Raw genomic sequence first — 21977 nt, forward strand, 5'->3', positions numbered from 1 at the left:
GGAGTACTCCCACAGGGCAGGTTACGTGAGGAAGTCTATGGACCGGGGATTGCACCAAACTGAAACAAATAGCCGTGTGGGTAGATTGTTGTTTTGCTTCGTGTCTTTCCACCGATCTGAGTGCCAGTGCTGAAGGCTTACAGCTAGTCGGAAGTAAACGGCCTCAACATCGTTTCCCTCTGTTTGCAGGTGACAGGAATAGCGTGGGCAGCACAGGAAGTGCGGGCAGTATTCGCAGTGCCGGCAGTGGGCAAAGCACTGACAGTGCCAATGGACAGACTGCCAGCAACAACGGCAAGGTACGGGAGTGTGCTGCTCGTCAGCAAAACACTGGCATGTGATTAAGACTGGACGATCAAAGTCGCCACAGCCAGACATAAAAACAGCTTTTTTCCATGAGCAGTAGCTCTACTCAACAGCCAAAATGTCTGTTGCCTCTTTTACTCTGGATACTTTATTTTCACATGTTTAAATTATAATGTTTTATTTTTTTAATTATCTGCTGTATATCGTGTTTTTATACATCTGCCAGCAAAGCACCAAGGCAAATTCCTTGTATGCATACATACTTGGCCAATACATTTTTAATTCATTTTTTTAAATTCAATGTGAAAATAGCCACTGGACCCTGCAAGTCCAACCTCTACATTTGTAGATTCAAAGCACATCTCAGTGCATCCAAGGTACACAAATATGCTGGAGAAACTCAGTGCATCCATCTCCCTTCTCTAGGAAGCTGTGGGGCAGGAAACCGGTGACAAGGTGGGGTGGGTTACATGGTGCGCAATAGGTTTGGGATGGGGTTGGTCATGGCATTGGTGGGTGATGGGGTTAGTGGGGTTGGTCATTTGGGTCATGGCCTCTGCAGTTACTTTGAAACTCCCAGAAAGGATTGAAGCCTCTCCAGCTTGCTGTTAGCCCCCTCCATTGTCCACAGGTGTCCAAATTCAGTACAGTTCCCACCTTGACCGTCAGCCTCAGCATCTCCACAGACTCTGATCCCCTCTGTCCACCTGGCCAGTCCTTGAGTGTGTTTTCCCCCTCCCCCTTCCATGGTTGGACAACCCCAGCCTTGTCATTGGACTAGCCAGTGGTTATTTCATCCTATTTCTATCAGTTGCCTCCGGTTCATGGATTGTCAACTGCACTCTCTCTGCAACAGAAACAGTGCCCCATCTGCCCCCACCCAACAGCAACTGGTCGACTAATGGCTTTTATGTGGCCAAAGGTTATACGGGAGTAATCATCTAATTCCAGAACAATGCAGAAGCAGACTCTCCCTGTTTCTCCATTCACTCGCCTGCTATTTTTGCCTCCATACCCCCTGAAACTCCTCCTCACCCTCTCCCCTCCTCCCTCCTCCCCCCCTCCCTCCAATCTCCTTCCCCCCTCCCTCCTGTTCCCCTTCTCTCCCCCCTCCCTTCCTCCTCCCTCTTCCACTCCACATACTGCAATTCCTTACTTTCCGCCTGCCCTCCTCCTTGCTGTAATTCAGGGCTTGGGCTGAGGACAGGTGACAGTACAGACACACATGGCAAAATAAAACAGCGGCAGATATTCTGGTTGTTTTCATCAGAGAGGCCAATGGACTGACGCGATGCATCTACCTGTATTTGCTTTGCTTTCATGCAGGCAGCGCCCCCTGGTGGGGATCCGGAAGCCTGCATCAGTATAGAAGGTCCCAGCCAACAGGTCGACCAGTCTGCAGGTAAGAGCCAATCTGGGTCTTGATTCATGTTATTCCAAACACCTCCCACTCAGACCTAGCCGCTGGGATTTGGTACATGGAGAGGTTTCATTGTCTAATGCATGGAAATAAAAAGATGCCTGCTTGGGCCAGTAGACAACGGGCTGTGGTGGGCTGGGAGAGTGGAGCACCCGAGGCCCAAGTGTTGTGTTCCCTCATGCAAGCTCCGTTCTTTCAGAGGCCTTCTTTGCAGAACGCACCACACGCAGGTAGACACCAGGTGCTGGAGTAACTTAGCAGGTCAGGCACCATCTCTGGAGAAAAAGGATGGGTGATGTTTTGGGTCGGAACCCTTCTTCAGACTGAAAGCAGAAGGGTGGGAACTAGAGGTAGGAGATGACCTATTGGCTAGGGAATCGTCATCTGTTTCCAGACATGGATTGTTCTGGCCTTTAGTTACCTTCAGTTCCCTCCCCTCTACTTTCAGTCTGAAGAAGGGTTCCGACCCAAAACGTCACTCATCCTTTTTCTCCAGAGATGCTGCCTGACCCACTGAGTTGCTCCAGCACTTTGCATGTACATCTTCGGTATAAACCAGCATCTGCAGTTCCTTCCGACACACCACACGCAGGAGTAGGGTCAGGGTTCTGGAGACTGGATATGTCAAGGAATGGAAGTGAGGTTGAGAGTTACTGCTGAGCAATGGTGGGAGAATTGGGAATGGGAAGGATCGGGGAAAAGTTCAACTGCCTGGAGTGGTGGTGACATGCTCAGGGTGCAGTAGTTGTGGGAGTTGGTGGTCAGGGTGGGGATTGCAGGCAGATCGGTGGTGAGGAGCCCTCCACAAGTGGGTAGTCAAGAGTGGGGGAAATTATAGCGTTTGGGGTGAGTCACCAGAGCAGTAAATTGAGCCTTAAAATGGAGACACAAGAAACTGGTCTGAAGAAGGGTCCCTCCCGATCCAAAACATTGCCTATCCATGTCCTCCAGAGAAGTTTCCTAACCCACTCAGTTACCCCAGCACTTTGTGTAATGACAATAATTTGAGCCTCTTGGGCAAGGTTTGCAAAATTTGTGGGGGTGTGTTAGGGTGGAGTGGCACAGTGCGATCCCAAGTGAGAACTGGCCGGGTGCTTCTTTGGGCAGTGCAGTCTCTGAACCACATAGGTGGCTTGAAATGTCAGCTCAGGTTTCTGACCTGAGTCTCGAACCAGCGTAAGAGTGTTACTAACTGAGCCACGATCGATATTCAGAAGCGAATTGATGATTTGAAATACATCCACTTTCCGCTCCTTCCCCTAGCCCCCCCCCCTTCTCACTCATTCCTCTTCCCTTTCCACTCACTCCTCCATTTCTATCTTCTCTCTCCCCTTCAACCCTCTCATTCCCTCCTCTCTCCTCCACCCATCCCTTACCCTCCCCAGCTTCACTTTCCTCCTTCCCTCCCTTTGTCCCTTTCTAACCTTCCCAATTTCCCTGCCCTTCCTCAACTCCCCTCACTTCCATCTTGTTCTCTGGTTTAGTTGTACGCATTGACCTGTTGGAACCACGTTCACATGTGGCTCTTATCTGCAGTGCTCCCACGATGGGTTAGTCTGGGACAGGGAGGGTGTGCAGTCTGTGGGCTGCAGGGATGCCAGACGTGGTTATGTTGTCTGCCAGCACTGCTGCTCCACCCCATGTTCCAAACACTGTTTGCCCCAGGTCTTTCATCCTTTAACTGCCTAGTAAGTTGACAGCTCTAATTTACAACAACTTGCAATGGCTTGTCTCTGGGTGGGAGGTGTGACAGGTGCAGAGAGTTTACTTGCCTTCTCTACTCCCAAGGGCTGAACATCGCGATATGTTCAGAAAGTCATATTTTTGCATCTTCACACCATCGTTTCCCCTCTCCTGAAACCCCAAATCGCGCAGCCACTGATTTCTGATATGCTCTGTCTTTTCTATTTCCACATACGCCTAGAATGCAACTGTTGTATCTTGCTCTAAATGCTTGCTTCTCAGGCCCTGGGGCTGAGGGTTGCATCGGTGGGATGCAGGCAATTTGCCCAGCTCAGCTGCTGATGCTGGGGAGATAGGTGCTGAGCTGGGTGGGGGAGTTTGTGCTTCGAAACGCCCAGCCAGAGCCAGCGATGCAAAGTGTGCCCTGGGGGTCTGGTGGGAGGTCAGACCCCACACCATGCAAACCAAAGATTATAGAGGAGCAAGATAGACCACTCCTCGAAAAACGCGTAGTATGACGTGTGTGATTGTCGACGCCATTTTATTGAGCATTTTATTGGGCTGTCATGGCGTCCTCATCTAAATCTTCATCTCACTGCTCCGCTATCAATTGTTCTAATCGTAAATCTAAACGACCAGACCTGTCATTCTTTAGGTTCCCCGATAAAAAAGAAAGGTTAGAAAATATTATTATTATTTTTTGTCGATATTCTGTCGTGAAAATGTTATTTTCTGTTCTCCCACCAACGGCCATTGTGAAACTAGGTTTGTCGGTACATTAGAAAGTTAGTAGACTTATTTTTAATAGATCTTTACTTACCACTATAATAAAGACAATTTTAACACTTCTGTACGTTTTTGGTTTTGTTCTTGTAAGGGATTGGTCTCCAAAATATGGCCCGCGGGACACATTGGGCCCAGTGGCCACGAGATTTTTCGAGCTCAGATTCAAGTCCGAGAACGCAGCGGCTGTTACCCGTTATGTCCCTCGAATTGTCGAGACATCACAAGCAAAGATCACAAGCCCGCCATGAAGAAGGGTGCAATCAAAGATTATACAACTCTGCTCTATCATCTTTGGGTGCAATGGTGGGCCGTGGCGTTTGGCGGCGGCGGTTGCAATCAAAGATACTAGAGGAACTGCTCTATAATCTTTGGTCGGAATAGGACGGCTGAACGTTATAACATGCTATCGTTCCACCCTCCCTCTCCCCCTTCTCCCTCTCCCCCCTTCTCCCTCTTCCCCCTTCTCCCCTTCTCCCTCTCCCCTCTCGATCCCTCTCCCCTCTCGATCCCTCTCCCTTCTCTCGATCCCTCTCCCTTCTCTCGATCCCTCTCTCCCCGCGTGTCGCTTAAAGAAATGGCGGCCGTGACGTTCCGTCACGTACTACACGTCAGTCCATTGGATTTCGGAGGAGTGGTCTATCTTGCTCTGCTATAAGATCTTTGATGCAAACTGGAATGGACAATGCAGCCTATTGCTTGAATTGAACGATTTATGCACAGGCCTGCCAATGTCACCCACTGGCTAGCTCACATACTGTGAGAGAAGTGCATCTCAGACATGTCTGCTGCTGATGGGGTGGGGAGAGGGGTGGGTGCACCGTGCAGTGAGTGAGGAAGGGCTTGTTAAAGTGCCGCCAGATTGGCAACGCTGTTGTGACTTCCTAGTGACAGGGAGGCTGCTAATTCCCAGAGATCATGTTTCAGAGATAAAATGTCCAATTGGCTGCCGGGAGTGGAGCCACCTTCCTTTGACAACGGGCTTGCAATCCGCACCACTGGTCCCCAGGCTTGTGTGAGGCAGTGCTCACTGACACACCGAGCTCTGGAGAGAATCGGTCACTGAGGCTCTGGGGCACCTGTCCGAGCCAGACACTGGTCCCGCTGAGGAAGGAAGGACCGCACTCCGATCAGAGCAAGGCCGGGCACAGGCCTGTGTGTTGCCAACAGCTATGACGTTTGCCCCTCAGCCTCTGGTTTGTGCTTTCATCATGTTTTTTTAAAATCAAAATGAGGGGTAGAACTGTAAAATGAGGTTAAAACTGTAGAGAGGTCAGGGCTCTCGCTTAACTTTTTTTCCCTGTTGCCAGCCGGGCAACCTTGACAGCTTTTTAGGTTGCCAAATGACAGTTTAGGTGGTCATTTAAGATGGTCTGCATGAAGCGTGTGATAATGTGCTTGGATGAAGTGCGTAGTTACCAGTTGGAATTATGCTCAATGAAGCATTCACATAATATGTTCAAGAAGGAACTGCAGATGTTGGAAATCGAAGGTAGACAAAAGTGCTGGAGAAATTCAGCGGGTGCAGCAGCATCTATGGAGCAAAGGAAATAGGCAACGTTTCAGGCCGAAACCCATCAGTCATCAACCCATCGGCCCGAAACGTTGCCCATTTCCTTCGCTCCATAGATGCTGCCGCATCCGCTGATTTTCTCCAGCACTTTTGTCTACATTCACATATTATTTCTGCTTCAAATAAAGTCACAAACTAAACATATTCACCAATCAAGACATTATATATACCACAATGACATGCAGAAAAATTATAATACAATATCTCAACTCTTTTTACATATTGCAATTGATGCAAGCATGTTTTCTGTGAAGGACCGAAAATTACCATGACATGGCCATAGCATGGGTCGTTATTGCTATTGGCACAGAAACACTCTCACTTCCCACATAATTTATCCACAACAAAACATACAGGTTGCAAGGAAATTTCTAAAGGTATTATATGATAATAGCTGTTAAAACCGACTATACCCTTCTGACAGGTTAAACATTACACTAACTGACAAGAGATGGCCAAAGGACATAACTGCAACAAATGTTCTTTTGGTAATATGTTTAAAGGTGTCAAAACAAATAATAACATTGGGAATTAAAACACATTTGATTGCATTCCGTCATCAAACATAGTCAATGTTCGCTCTGAAGACCATGAAGCACAATAGGGTCAGGGTGTGTGTGAATCAGTGCGGGGTGGATAGATGGCGGGTGGGGGGGGGGGTTTGAGAAGGCAATTGGTGCGGAATGGATGGATTGAGGCAGGTGAATTAGTACGTGTTGGTTGGAGTATGTAAAATTGTGAGGGGAGATGTCAGTGGTGTTGAATGGGGGGATCAGTACGGGAAGGATGGGGGCGATCAGTACAGGATGAATGAGGGTAGACAAAAATGCTGGAGAAATTCAGTGGGTGAGGCAGCATCTATGGAGCTAAGGAAATATGCAACGTTTCGGGTCGAGACCCTTCTTCAAACTGTTCCTCCCATTCTTCTTGAATGGGGGGGATCAGTACAGGATAGATTGGGGGGGGGTCAGCACAGGATGAATGGGGGTGGATCAGTACAGGATGAATTGGGGGGGGGGGTCAGGACTGCGGATCGGAGGGTCTGTGCAGGATGAATGGGAAATCACTACAGGATGAATGAAGGGATCAGTATAGGATGAATGGGGGATCAGTACGGGATGAATGAGGGGATCAGTACAGGATGCATGAGGGGATCAGTACAGGATGCATGAGGGGATCAGTACAGGATGAATGGGGGATCAGTAAAAGATGAATGGGGAGATCACTACAGGATGGATGGGGGGAGAGAAGTGCAGGATGGATGGGAAGGGGGGTCAGTACAGTATGAATTGGGGGACCAGTGTAGGATGGGTGGGACGGGCGGGTGGGCAGGAGAATCAATGCGAGGTGGGTAGGGTGATTAATAGATTGGGGGATGGGGAGGGGAGGACATGGGATGTCAGTGAGGACTGAATAGAGGAGGAGGGAATGGGGATCAGTGCGGGATGGAGAGGAGGGGTTCCAGGATAAGAGGGGTGGAGGGGGGCGTACAAGAGAGAGAGAGAGAGAGTGAGAGAGGGTGGGGTGGAAGATGCAGAGGAGGTGGGGAGGAAAGAAGGTCAGCGCTCCTGGGACAACACCAAAGTGGGTTGGCGGTTGGGATCTCCTCGCCACCGCCTCCCCTCCTCCGCCAGCCGACTGGAAGGTGCGGGGCCGAGCGGTGCAGCTCAAAGATCCTATAGCTATAGGATCTGTCGTGCAGCTGCTTCAGACGGCGGAAGGAGACCTCCGCCTCCTCCTCCCTCCTCCCTCCTCCCGGCCTCGGCATGCAGGAGGGATTGTAAAAGCCCCGTTGGCGGATTTGCAAGCAGCCGCCATTATCAGGGCGATAGCGGCCAAAGATCTTATAGCGCAGCTTTGATAGTGGCCACAAATCCGCCAACGGCGCTTTCACAACCCGTCCCGCACGCCGAGGCCGGGAGGAGGGAGGAGGGAGGAGAGGGAGGTTCCTTCCGCCGGGTGGGGTGCGGGGGGATGAGGCGATGGAGCCGCTATCGCGGCCGCTGTTGCTGCTGTTCGGGGCCGTCATTCGCTCCGACACTTCGTCACCACGCACCTAGTATCTTTGCCCCATAATCAAAGATACTAGACGAATACAGCCGCCGCCGCCGACACGAAACGTCACGTTCCTATTCTCCAGAGATGCTGCCTGACCCGCGGAGTTACTCCAGTTTTTTGTGTCTATCGGTATAAACCAGTATTTGATTGTCAAGCCGGGCAAAATGAGTCGGCATTTAGGTTGCCCGGCTGCACTTTGAGTGGTCAATGGCACCCGGGCAACCTCTAATTTCGAGCCCTGGAGGTGGCTAAACTATCAGTGTGACAGGGTTAAGCAAAGCAAGAGAGTGAACAGTGGACTGCCAGAGTACAGAATCCTATCTTGTCACACACAGAGGCTAGAGGGTGAAATGGTCAAAGAGTTGTGCAGCACAGAAACAGGCCCTTCAGCCCAATGTCCTTGCCCTTCACCAGCCCCTTTTAACCAAATAGCCGTCTATTGTTTTGGACTGTCTAGATGCTTCATAAATGTCATAACCTGCCTTCATCCCGTATTCAGGCAGTGAAATCCAGACTCCAGCCACCCTATGAGTGAAAAGCATCCTTTGGCAAAACACTGGAATAGAAGTGCTGGTGGGGTGGGTACAGGAAGGAGAGGTCAGTAATACAACGTTTATTGCTGGTCCTTACAACGTGGGCAGTGTTGATAGTTTGGGACACTGCAGGTCTGGCCTGGTCTCTGGAAGATGCTATTTCACTACGAAGATGCTCGTCCACTCTGGACCCTCCTGAATGCAACATCCCTGAGGACCCTGTCTGGGAGAAGCCGATGGGAAGATACTGGTCTTGCTCACTCATTGCAGTGGCTGAGAGGAGAAATTTACTCCTCCAGCTCAGAATTTTATAGAGTGTAGAAAGCAGTTTAGAAGCTGAGGTATTTGCAGTTTGAGGCTAAATACAACAAAGTTGCATTCGCTCTGATCACCAGTCACTTCGAGTCATACAGTCTTACAGCGTGGAAACAGGCCCTTCAGCCCAACTTGCCCGCACTGGCCAACATGTCCTATCCACACTAGTCCCACCTATCTGTATTTGGCCCATATCCCTCTAAACCTGTCCTATCCATGTACCTGTCTAAATGTTTCATAAATATTGCGATAGTACCTGCCTCAAATACCTCCTCCGGCAGCTCGTTCCATACGCCCACCACATTTCTCAGGCTTTTCCCAGCTGCAATGTAATGTAGGCGCATGGCAATAAAAGGGGCAGCTGGCTGATGTTGGGGTAATTATCCAACAAGCTGTGGGAAGTGGAGATCAAAATAATTGCTGGAATTCTGAAATAAAAGCAGGCAATGCTGGAAATGCTTAGCAGGTCAGGCAACACTCATGGCGGGAGAAACCATTCAGGTTCTGATGAAAGATTACAGATCTGAATTGTTAATGGTTTTCCCTCCACAGATGCTGCCTTACCTGCAAATTGTCTCCAGCGTTTTCTGTGTTTATTTTCACCAGTTTGGAGAAGTGGCTTTGTTTCTGGTCAGGCAGTGGGCAGGATGGCCAGGCATGCCAACGACCCAGTCAGGTGCCTTCTGCCGGCCGTCCCGCTACCGACACCGATCACCCACCGCGCGGCACAGAGGTGGCATCTGGCTTCTGGCAGTTCCCACCGTTCAGCGGATGGCTCTGCCGAGATCCTCCGGCATGGATACAGGAGAGCCTGGCCTGTCTGCGGCATAAGGGGGTGGGCTTTGGAGGCTGTCGTAAGCTTCAGACCCCCATAGAACTATGCAGCATGGAAAGAGGCTCTTCAGCCCACCTTATCCACACCAATCAAGTTGCCATTCTGGGCCAATCCCATTTGGTTCATATCCTTCTAAACAATTCCTATTCATGTATTTGTCCGAATTTCGTCTAAAAGTCATCATTGACTCCATTTTGTCTCCAGCTTCTCCTGTTGGCTTATTGAAGATACAGAGTGAAAAGGTTTCCCTTGAGGTTCCTCTTAAACCTCACTGTGTGCCTGTGCCCTCTGGTTTTAGTATCCTCTATCCTGGGGAAAAAAAACCTGTTCATTTTATCCATGCCACTTATGATTTTCTACACTTCAATAATTGGGCAGTGGGCAACAATTAAATTAAGGTGGAAGCTGGCTACAATTTATTTTTAAATACTTTAAAAATGTGTACACTTTGCCATCCTACCGATTCTACCAGTGAATCTCTTCTGCATCCTTTGACATCCTTCCTGAGCTGGGTGACCAAAAAGCACACAGTACTCCGGGTGTGGTCTCACCATGGTTTGTTCAGCTGCATCATGATATCCCAACTTTTGTACTCAATATAGACATAGCATAACACTCATTGTACGCTGGCCCATCACTCACTCCCAGGGCAGGTATTACAATGGTTAAACACAGAGCAAAGCTCGCTCTATACTGTCTCATCTCACACTCCTAGGGCAGGGACAGCTTGGCTTCAACTAGAGTGAAGCTTCTTCTACACTGTCCTGGCAAATGTTCCCAGGACATGGTGTTACACAGGTTAAATATAATTATGAATTCCATAATTGGCATTCTGCGGAGTGCTTCCTTCTGCGTAACTGTAATTCTGTGTTGCTCGCAACTTTTCCAGGAGAAACCCCAAGGGACTGTGGTTGTGACATGCAATGAACAATTGCGTGCAGTGGACCTGTGCCAGTTGGATCTGGAATGAGACGACCAAATTAACTGCATTTGTGGTCTGTCAGGTAGCGTGGAGACTGCTGTTTCAGCGTGGGCTGGTGCCTCCGTCTTACTGCCGGTTTATCCTCTTTATAGGCATGCAGAGACTGCCAGACTTCCCCAGCTACAAGTCTGGAGAACAAGGATACACGCAACAGTTCATTCACCCCGACCAACTCCTGGAGGGCAAGGTGAGTGAACCAAGAAAGCCAGAACACTTCAGACATTAAACAATATTGCCTTTTGATTGAATTTGATTGCTTTGAAGGAATTAGGGTTTTGAAGCTTTGATTCCTAATCTTGACGGGAGTTGATGGGAATGTGGAGAGGATAAATACAGAATTGTGTTGGAATGGAGTGAATGAGTGTTTGATAATGAATGATGACTTAATGGGTCAATGGCTATAAATACACTTGTCCATACGTACATATCGTTCAGACGTACATGGTTGTAAATACAACTAAACATGAACACGCTTTTCTATGCAGATTGGCACACGAGAACACTACTATAGTTTATTGAACTATCTGACTGCATTTGGCATTCTTTGAAAAATATTTGAAATTTATTGATAATTTTGTACCCACACTATATAAAGAAGCACAATAATCTACCACCATTCATTGAAAGCTGTGATTGAGGACAGTCAAAAGCCCATAACTTTATTAAAAATCAAGAGAACTGAATGAAAATGTCAGTTATTATAGATTGAAGCATTCTGAAACAAATATAAAACATCTTACTTGGATGACCTGAAATTAAAGCCTATAATTAGTTACCTAATTGTAGCTAATTACAAAATTGACCGTTGTGACGGAAATAGTAATAAACACCCAGACTGCCTTGAAAATTCAAAAATGTGATATTCTGATCAAGATCAGAACTTTAATATTATTCTATTATATGCTGTATGTCCGTAACAGATAGGTAAATAAATTACAATTTCTAGCAACATCTAGAAACATCTACTTTCAATATAATCAAAATTATTATTTTTTGCACAATAAATGTGGCTAAAGCTGTTGTGTATATTTAGTATAAAAATATTGATTATACAATTACACAAAATATAGACGATATAGATGTTCTTATGACAAAAGAGGATTTAAATCATCTTGCGAGTGGGTGTTTCTGGATTGGAACGTTGCATTTGCGGTGAATTTGAAGCCCATATCGGCAGGAAAGACACTGCCAAGTCACATTTTTCGCAACGTAAAATTAGATTAAAGCCACCCCAGGAAGCAAGATTATATGTAAAATACACGACTTACCCTTTGTTTTGTCCCGTTTTTGCAATCCGTCACATTGTAGGCATTGAGGGCGTTAGAAGTCGCATTTTATTTTAATCAAACTATTAAATTGTACAGCGACTTAAAAACAAAAAACCAGGAACGTAAGTCCGATCGATTTTTCTTCATCGACTCGCAGCCCGAGGAAGTACCTCTCCGATAAGTGGTACAATTCTGCATTTTAATCCCACCCCCCCCCCAAAGGCGCCAAAGTCGCGCACACGGCCAGTGGCAGAACTGCAGCACTGCTGAAGGTAGGTATTCATCGCTACACAATGCCCCACCTAAGCTCATCCCATTTGTCTGTGTTTGGCCCATATCCATCTCCGTCATCCATGTACCATTTGTAGTATTTTGCGGAAAGTTGTTTCACTCAGAGATCCTGTGAGTACAAGAGTACACAAAAATGCTGGAGAAATTCAGCGGGTGTAGCAGCATCTATGGAGCGACGTTTCGAGCCGAAACACGTACGAGAAAATGTTTTTCATTAAACGACAGCTATTTTCATACAATCAGGTTTGGCATAGTTCACCAAATGAACTCCAGAGCCAGGGGTGTCCAACCTTTTTCGTCCTGCTTAACCCTGGCAACTTTAATAGCACATAACAATGTTATTTCACTTATTTATGAACAAATAATGATGAACAGATACCGTACCGGTATACCAGAACCAAACAATGAGAAAATTTATGTACAAATCCAGAATCAATAAATTTACCCCCTGGGTAGGCGAAATCATAGAGATATACAGCATGGAAAAGGGTCCTTTGGCTCACGGAGTCTGCACCAACCATCAATCATCCATTTTTACACTATTGCTACTCTGACCCATTTTGTTCTCCACACATCCCCACCAACTCCATCACTTACATGCCCAGCATGGACAAAAGCCAATTAACAGTCAACCTGCACAATTTTGGGTTCTGGAAGGAACATGGTCCACCCAGAGGAAACCCACACATACTTAGCAAGACATGCAAACTCCTCATAGATAGCACCCCAAGTCAGGATCAAACCTTAGTGTGAGGCAGCAACTGTGCTATCCTTATACTAGTGATCGGGTGTAACGGCATTGCCCCTTCTCTCTGCAGGACGCTGAAGCTATCTTTAATTGGCTGAGTGAATTCCAGCTTCAGCACTACACGGCCAACTTCATCAACGCTGGTTACGACGTGCCAACCATTAGTCGCATGACCCCGGAGGTGAGTACCAGGGAGCGGTGGAAACATCACCCTGCTGCCTGACAAAGCTCGTGACCAGGCTTCCCCCCAGTGGGCTCACAGGTGGGGAGCTTGTGAGTAGAGGCAATGGCCCAATGAGGCAGAGCAAGGCAAGGTCGAGGAGTGCAAGAGAGACTCTCTCAGCACTGGAGGGGTTACTTCAGCTCACCGTGACTGTTGCTGTGAGCTTTCCTCTTAGTCTGCTTTGATCAGCTGACGGGTTTGTGAGTGAGCATGTTGCTGAGGAAAAGACATTCTGGTGCATGCTGGTGAAGGGTAGTGGTGAAACTAGGTAAGATTCACCCCGAATAAATATATCTGTCGGGTTGCTTGTGAAGATTTTTAGAATTTCAATGAACCCAAAGTACTTTGAACCTCGAAGGGTCTCGACCCGAAACACCACCCATTCCTTCTCTCCAGAGATGCTGCCTGTCCCCCTGATGCTGCCTGTCCAGCATTTTGTGTCTATCTTTGGTGTAAACCAGCATCTGCAGTTCCTTCCTACATACTTTGAATCTGCTCTCTTCCATTTTTACTGTAGTGGTGCCACAGGCCGTTGGCCCATGTAAGCCCCCTGTTGTTCCTGGACACTTACCAAACTCGTCTTTCCATTAGTTTTCACCTAAATGGAATGTGCTGTTGATTACCAGTGGTAACGTGACTTAAACCTCTTTTGGAGCTCTCTCCTGAATTCCCCATCAGATATAAGGATACATTTGGATATGGTTTTTCCCATGTGGGAATATCACAGTGCCATACAGCCCACTACATCCATGCCTACATTTTGTCCATTGATCCTATTTGCCCACATGGACTGCATCGTACAATGTCTGTTTAAGTGTATGTCCAAATGTCTCTCTGTGCAAATAATATACCTCTCCGATCCCCCTTAAAACTCTGTCCTCTCACTTTAAATCGATGCACTCTTGCTTTTGATACACCTACCATGGAATGAGCTTTCTGACCATCTACCCTTTCCTTTTTTCTCATAATCTTGGCATCCTTGCACCCAAGTAATTCCTCCTTCATTCCAGGGAAAACAATTCCTGCCCATCCAAACTCACCTCATGATTGCCCCTCAAGTCCTTTTTCGCCCTTTCAGAATCTAAAAGACCCCAGTCACATTTCTCCTCAGCCTTTCTCTTTGCCAAGGCTGTTTAGTCTAACCCCGATAGTTGTAATCCTTCTGGGTAAGATGACCCTTACAAATCTTTTTCCTTGCTCTCACAAGTGCCTTCATATTCATATAGTTTGGTGTTTAGAGCAGTGTGCAGTATGCTGCATTGCCATTTCAGCTTGGGTAGACGAGGGTTGGGATAACTTAGAGGCACAGATCACAGTGGCATTGATTCACATCGACTATTTATTGAACACATAATGTATCAAAGGGAGGGAATGACTTAAACCTCAAACCATATTCCTGGGAAAACAGAAATGAATACAGAAAATTCTGGATGGAGAACAAAACAGTCCTAAACCTTTAACTATTTCTGCTTTTATTTCAGATTTCTAGTGTCAGCAATTGGCTTGGTTTTCATTTACTGAAAAAATAGTTTACTTAAAAAACAAAAAAAGGAGACAGCTTAGGTGGCACAATGGCACAACGGTAGAGTTGCTGCCTTACAGCGCCAGAGACCTGGGTTTGATCCTGACTATGGGTGCTGTCTCTACAGGGTTTGTACGTTCTCCCTGTGACCACGTGGGTTTTCTCTGGGTGCTCCGGTTTCCTCCCACACTCCAAAGACGTACAGGTTTGTAGGTTAATTGGCTTCGGTAAATTGTAAAATTAACCCTAGTGTGCAGGTTAGTGTACGGGGTGATCGATCGCTCGTCGGTGTGGTCTCGGTGGTCGAAGGGCCCGTTTCCGCTCTGTATCCCTAAAGTCCAAAGTAAAAGCTTCTTCCAATAAAAGCAAGGTAATTTACCCAGACAAAAATACAGTGAATGGAGATTAGTTACACTGGTATCATATACATAAAATCAATATAAAGTACCAAGCTTGACTGAAGAATCCCTGCATGGCATTTGCTGCCCTAGCCCAGGGTATGGCTTGGTCTGCCATGATTTTGAAAGCACACAGCTAACTAATGTGATCAACACTAATCAGCACCATCCTGCACACAGGACCTGACAGCGATTGGGGTGACGAAACCTGGTCACAGAAAGAAGATTTCGACGGAGATTGGCAAGCTGAGTATTCCGGAGTGGCTTCCTGACTACAAACCAGTGAGTTACCCCTGTGGTGTCTAGAGCAGATCCTACTAGCATCTTCCCCCACCAACTCTCCTCACCTTTCTGTTTGCTCTTGTTGATGCATCAACCTGCTGATGAACCTGATTTTCTCTGTCCCCCTCCCAAAGCAAGGGAATTGCCCTCACCCACATGGCTTTAGAAGTGAGCACGAAGAGAGCTGAGCCCATATTGGCCATCTACCTTTCCTGGGACTGATGCACAGTTCCTAAGTCAAATTCATTGAGATCTTCAGTGTCTCAGTTTTTAAGCCTTAATAACCGAAGGCGGACTGTTAATAAGCTTCGGGGTTGTCAATTATTAAGTCTACAGCTGTGTCACAGTCCCTTCAACTCACCAGGTCCCAAGTTGCAGCCTCATTTTAAACTTATCAGGACCTTGTTTCCTCTGCTCCCTTTAAATTCCCTTTGGTGGACTGAAAATTGTATTTATAGTACCACGTAACTATCTTTAAAAATGGTGAAATAAAAGTGTGTAATAATTTTTATACTCTTAATAATTAATTAATACTCCTATTAATAGGAGTAATGGGCTGTCCCACTGCGGCGACCTAATTGGCGAATTTAGAAGAGTTTAGGAGAGTTTGTAAAAGTGTCATGTTGAAGACCTCCTTCGACTATGTAGAAGACTATAGAAACATAGAAAATAGGTGCAGGAGTAGGCTATTCGAGTCTTCGAGCCTGCACCTCCATTCAATATGATCATGGCTGATCATCCAACTCAGTATCCTGTACCTGCCTTCTCTCCATACCCCCTGATCCCTTTAGCCACAAGGGCACATCTAACTCCCTCTTAAATATAGCCAATGAACTGGCCACAACTACCTTCTCTGGCAGAGAATTCCACAGATTCACTGTGTGAAAAATGTTTTTCTCATCTCGGTCCTAAAAGACTTCCCCTTTATCCTTAAACTGTGACCCCTTGTTCTGGACTTCCCCAACATCGGGAACAATCTTCCCGCATCTAGCCTGTCCAACCCACAGATTAACTATCCTCTGACTAAAGAAGTTTTCCTCACCTCCTTTCTAAAAGAGCGCCCTTTAATACTGAGGCTATGACCTCTGGTCCTAGACTCTCCCACCAGTGGAAACATCCTTTCCACTCTATCTATACCTTTCATTATTTAAGTTCCATGAAGTTCACCTGCCTGTGATAAGTGGGCATCATGAATGAAGAGTTATACTAAAGGGCACATGCCCACCGGTATCGAGTTGATATGAAGCAATATGATAGGATCACAATATGTCTAAGAGTCTTTGGGCTGCACTGGACTCAGTCTCTGTTTCCTGAAGGCCTGCTGAGAGAGATAATTTGGAAGGCATGCAGAATAAGTGAACCCAGCTATAACATTTCCAGTGTTCAAAGACATTGCTAGTGTTTGGTGATTGGATAAACCTGCAAAGAATGACCACTACGCACAAAATGCATCAAAGGATCCCCGTATCAGCACCCCAGTATAGAGAGGGATTGAATAGGGGGAGAGCGATCCTTTGAATTAAACGTATCAGGAATCTAGAATCCACACCATACTCACGCTCTGCTACTCTGTCTTGCAGGTGGGTTTGTTTGAGTGGCTGAGTGCCATCGGCTTGCCTCAGTACCACAAGAAACTGGTGGATAACGGCTACGACAGCATCACCTTCATCAGTGAGATCACCTGGGAGGATCTGCAAGAGATTGGAATCACACAGCTGGGTAAGAGTGGCATCCAACCCGTTGCAGTCAGAAGCGCACCACTTAGCACCGTTAGGAGATCTGTGCCAAGGGGTCTCGACTGCTTTCCACTGGGACAAGGGTCCCCTGACAGCCCCTCCCTCCGCCAGTCTGTGCTGACGTCTGTCACCCGAGTATGTCTTAAACAACATTTCCAGGAAAAGAATAAGGGTGGCCAAGAGATTGCTATTTGAGTGACTTTGTGTATTTTTGCAGGGCACCAGAAGAAGGTGATGATCGCAGTGAAGAAGCTCCTGGATGTACAGAAGGCTTTAAATCAAGCAGAGGCGGAGGCCAAGACAGAGACACTACGGCGCAAGGTTCCCAGCGCACTGGAGATTGTCACCATTGAGCCCTCTCAGGGGGAGAATGGGGAGTGCAATTCTCCACACACTCCCAAGATGCTGACCTTCCAGGATAGTGAGCTGAGCTTCGAGTTGCAGTCAGCCATGTCCAACCCTTGTTACAACTGCCAGGAGAGCCTTGTTATGAAGCAGATCGGAGCCATCTCCCGGAGTCAGGAGAGCATCGGCATCCGATCCCGAGGATCTGGCCATTCCCAGGAGAACGTTCTCAGGGGGACCAGGTCAGACAGCAAGTCTCAGGAGAGCCTGGGCAGCGGGGACGGCAGCAGCAGCAGCGGCAGCAGTGGGAGGACCACCTTCCTTGGCCACTCTCGGGACACCACGCCTATTCAGCTTGTCAGTCGAAGCCAGGATAACGGCAGGGCTTTGGTGAACAGCATTGGAGGCAGCCCGAACAAGGAAAGGAATGGGCCAGACGGGCGAGACCACTACCAGAGGCCTGCCCCACAGCTGGGGGTGCCCATGTCAAACACAGTGAAGATACTGCAGGCACAGTACCCACTGCCCTCATCGCCGAACTTCACCCCACCCCATACTCCAAATAAAGGGAAGGCAGGCCAGGGCCTGGTCTATCCTCAGCTTCCCATCAAAGGTAGATCTGCTGCCTTCTGCTCCACGCTGGAACGTCCCAAGGCCTCACCTCAGAATATCTCAAGGTCCCAGCACTTGTCTCAAATGCCAAAACCCACAGCCCAGGTGTTGGTCAACCAGGGTTTTATCTACCTGCAGGCCCAGTGTGGTGTCACCAACGGAGACGGGCCTGAGGATGGGCCGCACCCTGACCCCCTGCCATTGCCCTGCACCATGCCCATTCTCCAGTATCCCAGCCCGGGCTCGGAGCTCAACGGCAGCAGCCACAAGCCAAAGAAGAGGTCGCAGAGCCTGAACCGTTACGCTATGTCGGACGGTGAGCCCGAGGAGGAGGAGGAGCTGGACGTTGGGCCCGTCAGCTGCTATGCCACCCTCACCCGGCGCCCGGGGCGCTACGCGGCCTCCAAAGCCCAGTGCCTAATAGACAAAAACATCATCCGCAGCCAGTCGCTCGCCATCCGAGGGAAGAGAAAGGGACCTCCGCCCCCTCCCCCCAAGCGCCTGAGCTCCGTGTCCAGCTCCCACGAGCAGGAGTTTGAGCCTGACAAGGTCTCCAACCCAACATTTGCCCCCTACAACGCTCCCGACCTGGTGGAAGGGTTGCCCGTTCAACGGGATCTTATTGAGGGCAACGTGAGGAGCATTGCTGCCCTCTTGGAACTGACTGGCTCTCCTGGAGTCCAGGCCAAACCCTCGGCCTTGCCAAAACCTCCCAAACCAGAGAAAAGGGAGAATCCGGAAGTGAGGAAGGAGAGCCAGCGGACTGTTCCCAACAGCCCTGAGCGTTGCCATGGCATGTCCGTGTCAGGCAAGGCCAACCCTGGGCCGCTGGAGAAAGCCAGAGATTCAGCTGGCCGGTGGCGAATAATCAGCGAACCTGCGGTCAGCGTGGAGGCCCTGGCGGTGGCCGGAGTCACGGTGGAGGGCGAGGAGGCGAAGTTGGATACCGAGGACGAGCCTAAAGTCGGGAAAGGGAACCTCAAGGCCTCCTCATCGTCTCAGAACAGCTCCAGCGAGTGTATACCTTTTGCCGAGGAGGGAATATTGACCATCAAGCAGCGGCCAAAGCCAAACAATGGCAGCCGAGCGGAGGCCAGTGCGGACTCTGAGGCTGGCGTGGAGGGAGTGCAGGATAAGCCAGGCTTTGATGACCAGTTGGCGAATGAGGTGACCGGCACATCTCCCAGACAACCGGAGGTTCCCGAGTTTAACCTGACAGAGTCCGACACGGTGAAACGGCGGCCGAAGGCCAAAGAGAAGGAGACGGCAGAGGGTGTGAACGGAGCGGAGCAGCTATCGCCGCTGCATTGCGGACCTCAATACGCAGAGGCCCAGGCCGTGCACATTGTGGACTCCGGCCCGCACCTCAAGACTGACTTGGACGATGACGCCTGTGTGGAGTTCAGGATCGCTGAGATTGAGAGGAGCATCCAGTCCTTGGAGAAGGGAACCAAGCAGACGCTCAGACCCCCACTGTCTCCCAAACCAGCCCTCCCCTACCTCCAGCAAACACCACCCAAACAGACCGGCTCGGTGCCTGCTTCCAGCAGGCATTCCCCAAACAGGAGGCCGGCTACAGGTAACATCAGCAGTGTTGTGAAATGTACGGGGGGGGAGGTGGCAATCTGCTGGTTCAAACTCAGGTTTTGATCCACGTTAGAACTGCAAGCCAGATCAATAATGGTGACTGTCTTTACTTGGCTTTTTTTAATGTCAAAAATAAAGTTAGAGCATAGAACAGCACGGTACAATAACAAGCCCATTAGCCCACAATATTCGTGCTGAAAATGATGCCAAGAACAATTCTTATCTTCCTGCACGTAATCCATATCCCTCCGTTCTCTGCATATCCATCCACAAGTCTCTTAAATGCCACTATCATATCAGCTGCAACCACCACCCCCAGCAGCACACACGCCAGGCCTCACTACCCTCTGTGTAACAAACTTTGCCCCTCTCACTTTAAAACTGTGCCCACTAGTATTTGGGAAAATGTTCTGACTGTCTACCTCTATCTATGCCTCTCATAATTTTATATACTTCTATCAGGTCCGTCCGCAACCTCCGATGTTCCAGAGAAAACAATCTAAGTGTGTCCACATCTCCCTGCAGCTAACACCCTCTAATCCAGGCATCATTCTGGTAAACCTTTCCAAAGCCTCCACATCCTTTCTGCATTGTGTATAAAATCATGAGAGGAATAGATTGGGTAGATGCAGAGTCTTTTGCCTAGAGTAGGTGAATCAAGGACCAGAGGACATAGGTTCAAGGTGAGGGAGAAAAGATTTAATAGGAGTCTGATGGGTAACAAAGGGTGGTGGATTTATAGAACAAGCTGCCAGATGAGGTAGTTGAGGCAGGGACTATACCAACATTTAAGAAACAGTTAGACAGGTACATGGATAGGACAGGTTTGGAGGGATATGGACCAAATGCGGGCAGGTGGGACTAGTGTAGCTGGCACATGTTGGCCGGTGTGGGCAAGTTGGGCCGAAGGGCCTGTTTTCACACTCTATGACACTGGGGCACCCAGAACTGCATGCAATTCTCCAAATGTAGCCTAACCAAAGTCCTTTAAAACTGCATTATAAATTCCTGACTCTTAAATTCAATGCATCAACCTATATGCCAGCAGACTATATGCCTTCTTTCCTACTCCATCTACTTGTGTTACCACTTTAAGGGAGTTATGAATTTGGACCCCAAGATCCCTCTGTACATCAATGCTGTTACGGGACATAACTTAAATTGTATATTTTCCCCTTATATTTATCTCTCAAACCTTCATCTGCCATTTATCTGCCCATTTCTGTAAGCTGACCTATACCCTGCTGTATACTTTGACAACCTTCCTCACAATCTGGGACCTCAGCAATCTTGGTGACATCCGCAAATTTACTAACTAACCTGTCCACATCAACAGTTTGTCCAAGTCATTTATATATATCACAAACAACAGAGGTCCCAGCACAGATCTCACAGTCTGAATATTGTCCTTCCACCCCAACCCTCTGTCTTCTGTCAGTAAACCAGTTCTGAATCCATACGACCTGTCACTGTTAATCCCATGAACCTACACTTAACCTGGGTAAACAGATTTTCTCCCCACCTTAATCTGGATCAGTTTACCATGGGGAACTTTATCAAATGGCTTACCATGTAAACACAACCACTGTTTTACCCTCATCGATCACCTCCTGAAATAACTCGATCAAGTTAGTAAGACATGACTAGCCATGCACAAAGCCATGCTGACTGTCCCGAATTAACCCATTCTTTTCCAAATGGGAGTAAATCCTATCGTGGAAAATCATCTCCAATGGCTTCCCCAACACTGATGTGGCCATGCTCCATTCCTAAAACATCTTATTCATAAGTAATATTATACAGGAAATATAATAAAATCAGTACATGTCTTTAGTTACATGTATTGTATTCTCAAGCCAATACATTAGCGGCACTAATGTGGATTCTTTGAATAATACTATAATAATAATAATAATGTTATATGCTATAATAATAATTTATGCTGTGGACATCTTATTGCACTGGGAAATACAAAAGTGCATCTTTCACAGTTGATTAATCTTCCAATAGCACAATGTTTGTCTCCTCGTGTAGCTGCCCTGAAGTTTGACACTCTGCTCTGCCATTACAGACAACAAGCTGACCAGGTGCTGGGTTTAGGCAATCTTAGGGCCAGGCTGAGCTGTTAACCCTTCCACTGCCAACAGCCCACAGAACCCGCTGCAGTTTCTTCTTCAGAGACTGGGGAAGGGTCGAGGCTGCTGATGAAACATGGAGCAAGGCTCTCGGGTCAACGACAAGAGTTCTCCTAGCGAAGAAGTGCAGTGGAGTTCTCTGAACTCTGGTTATTATGTCTTCCGCCATTCCTATTACTACAAAGTGGTCATTTGTTGCTGTGAGATCTTGTATTATTCGGACGAGCTGGCACTTTTGCTATTTGGTAACAATGACCATAATTTGAAACAAATCTATGATCTGCTCCATGCGATAGAAGCCCATAAAAGAGCCCTTGCTAACATAGTCCTTTGTTTAATCTA

At 47.9% G+C, this 21977-nt stretch overlaps 1 protein-coding gene across 1 annotated transcript in view; it reads left to right on the forward strand.

Annotated features, from left to right (window-relative positions):
- caskin2 (CASK interacting protein 2) overlaps positions 1–21977 on the forward strand; it is a 102140-nt gene that overhangs the window by 70883 nt on the left and 9280 nt on the right. Inside the window, exons 12-18 of the mRNA XM_033044510.1 lie at positions 190–299; positions 1633–1708; positions 10581–10675; positions 12866–12976; positions 15119–15220; positions 16801–16939; positions 17174–19492. Coding sequence (XP_032900401.1) covers positions 190–299; positions 1633–1708; positions 10581–10675; positions 12866–12976; positions 15119–15220; positions 16801–16939; positions 17174–19492 — 2952 coding nt within the window. The remainder of the gene's footprint in view (positions 1–189; positions 300–1632; positions 1709–10580; positions 10676–12865; positions 12977–15118; positions 15221–16800; positions 16940–17173; positions 19493–21977) is intronic.

The sequence above is a fragment of the Amblyraja radiata genome, chromosome 26 (genome assembly GCF_010909765.2).
Source record: "Amblyraja radiata isolate CabotCenter1 chromosome 26, sAmbRad1.1.pri, whole genome shotgun sequence".
Lineage (NCBI taxonomy): Eukaryota > Metazoa > Chordata > Chondrichthyes > Rajiformes > Rajidae > Amblyraja > Amblyraja radiata.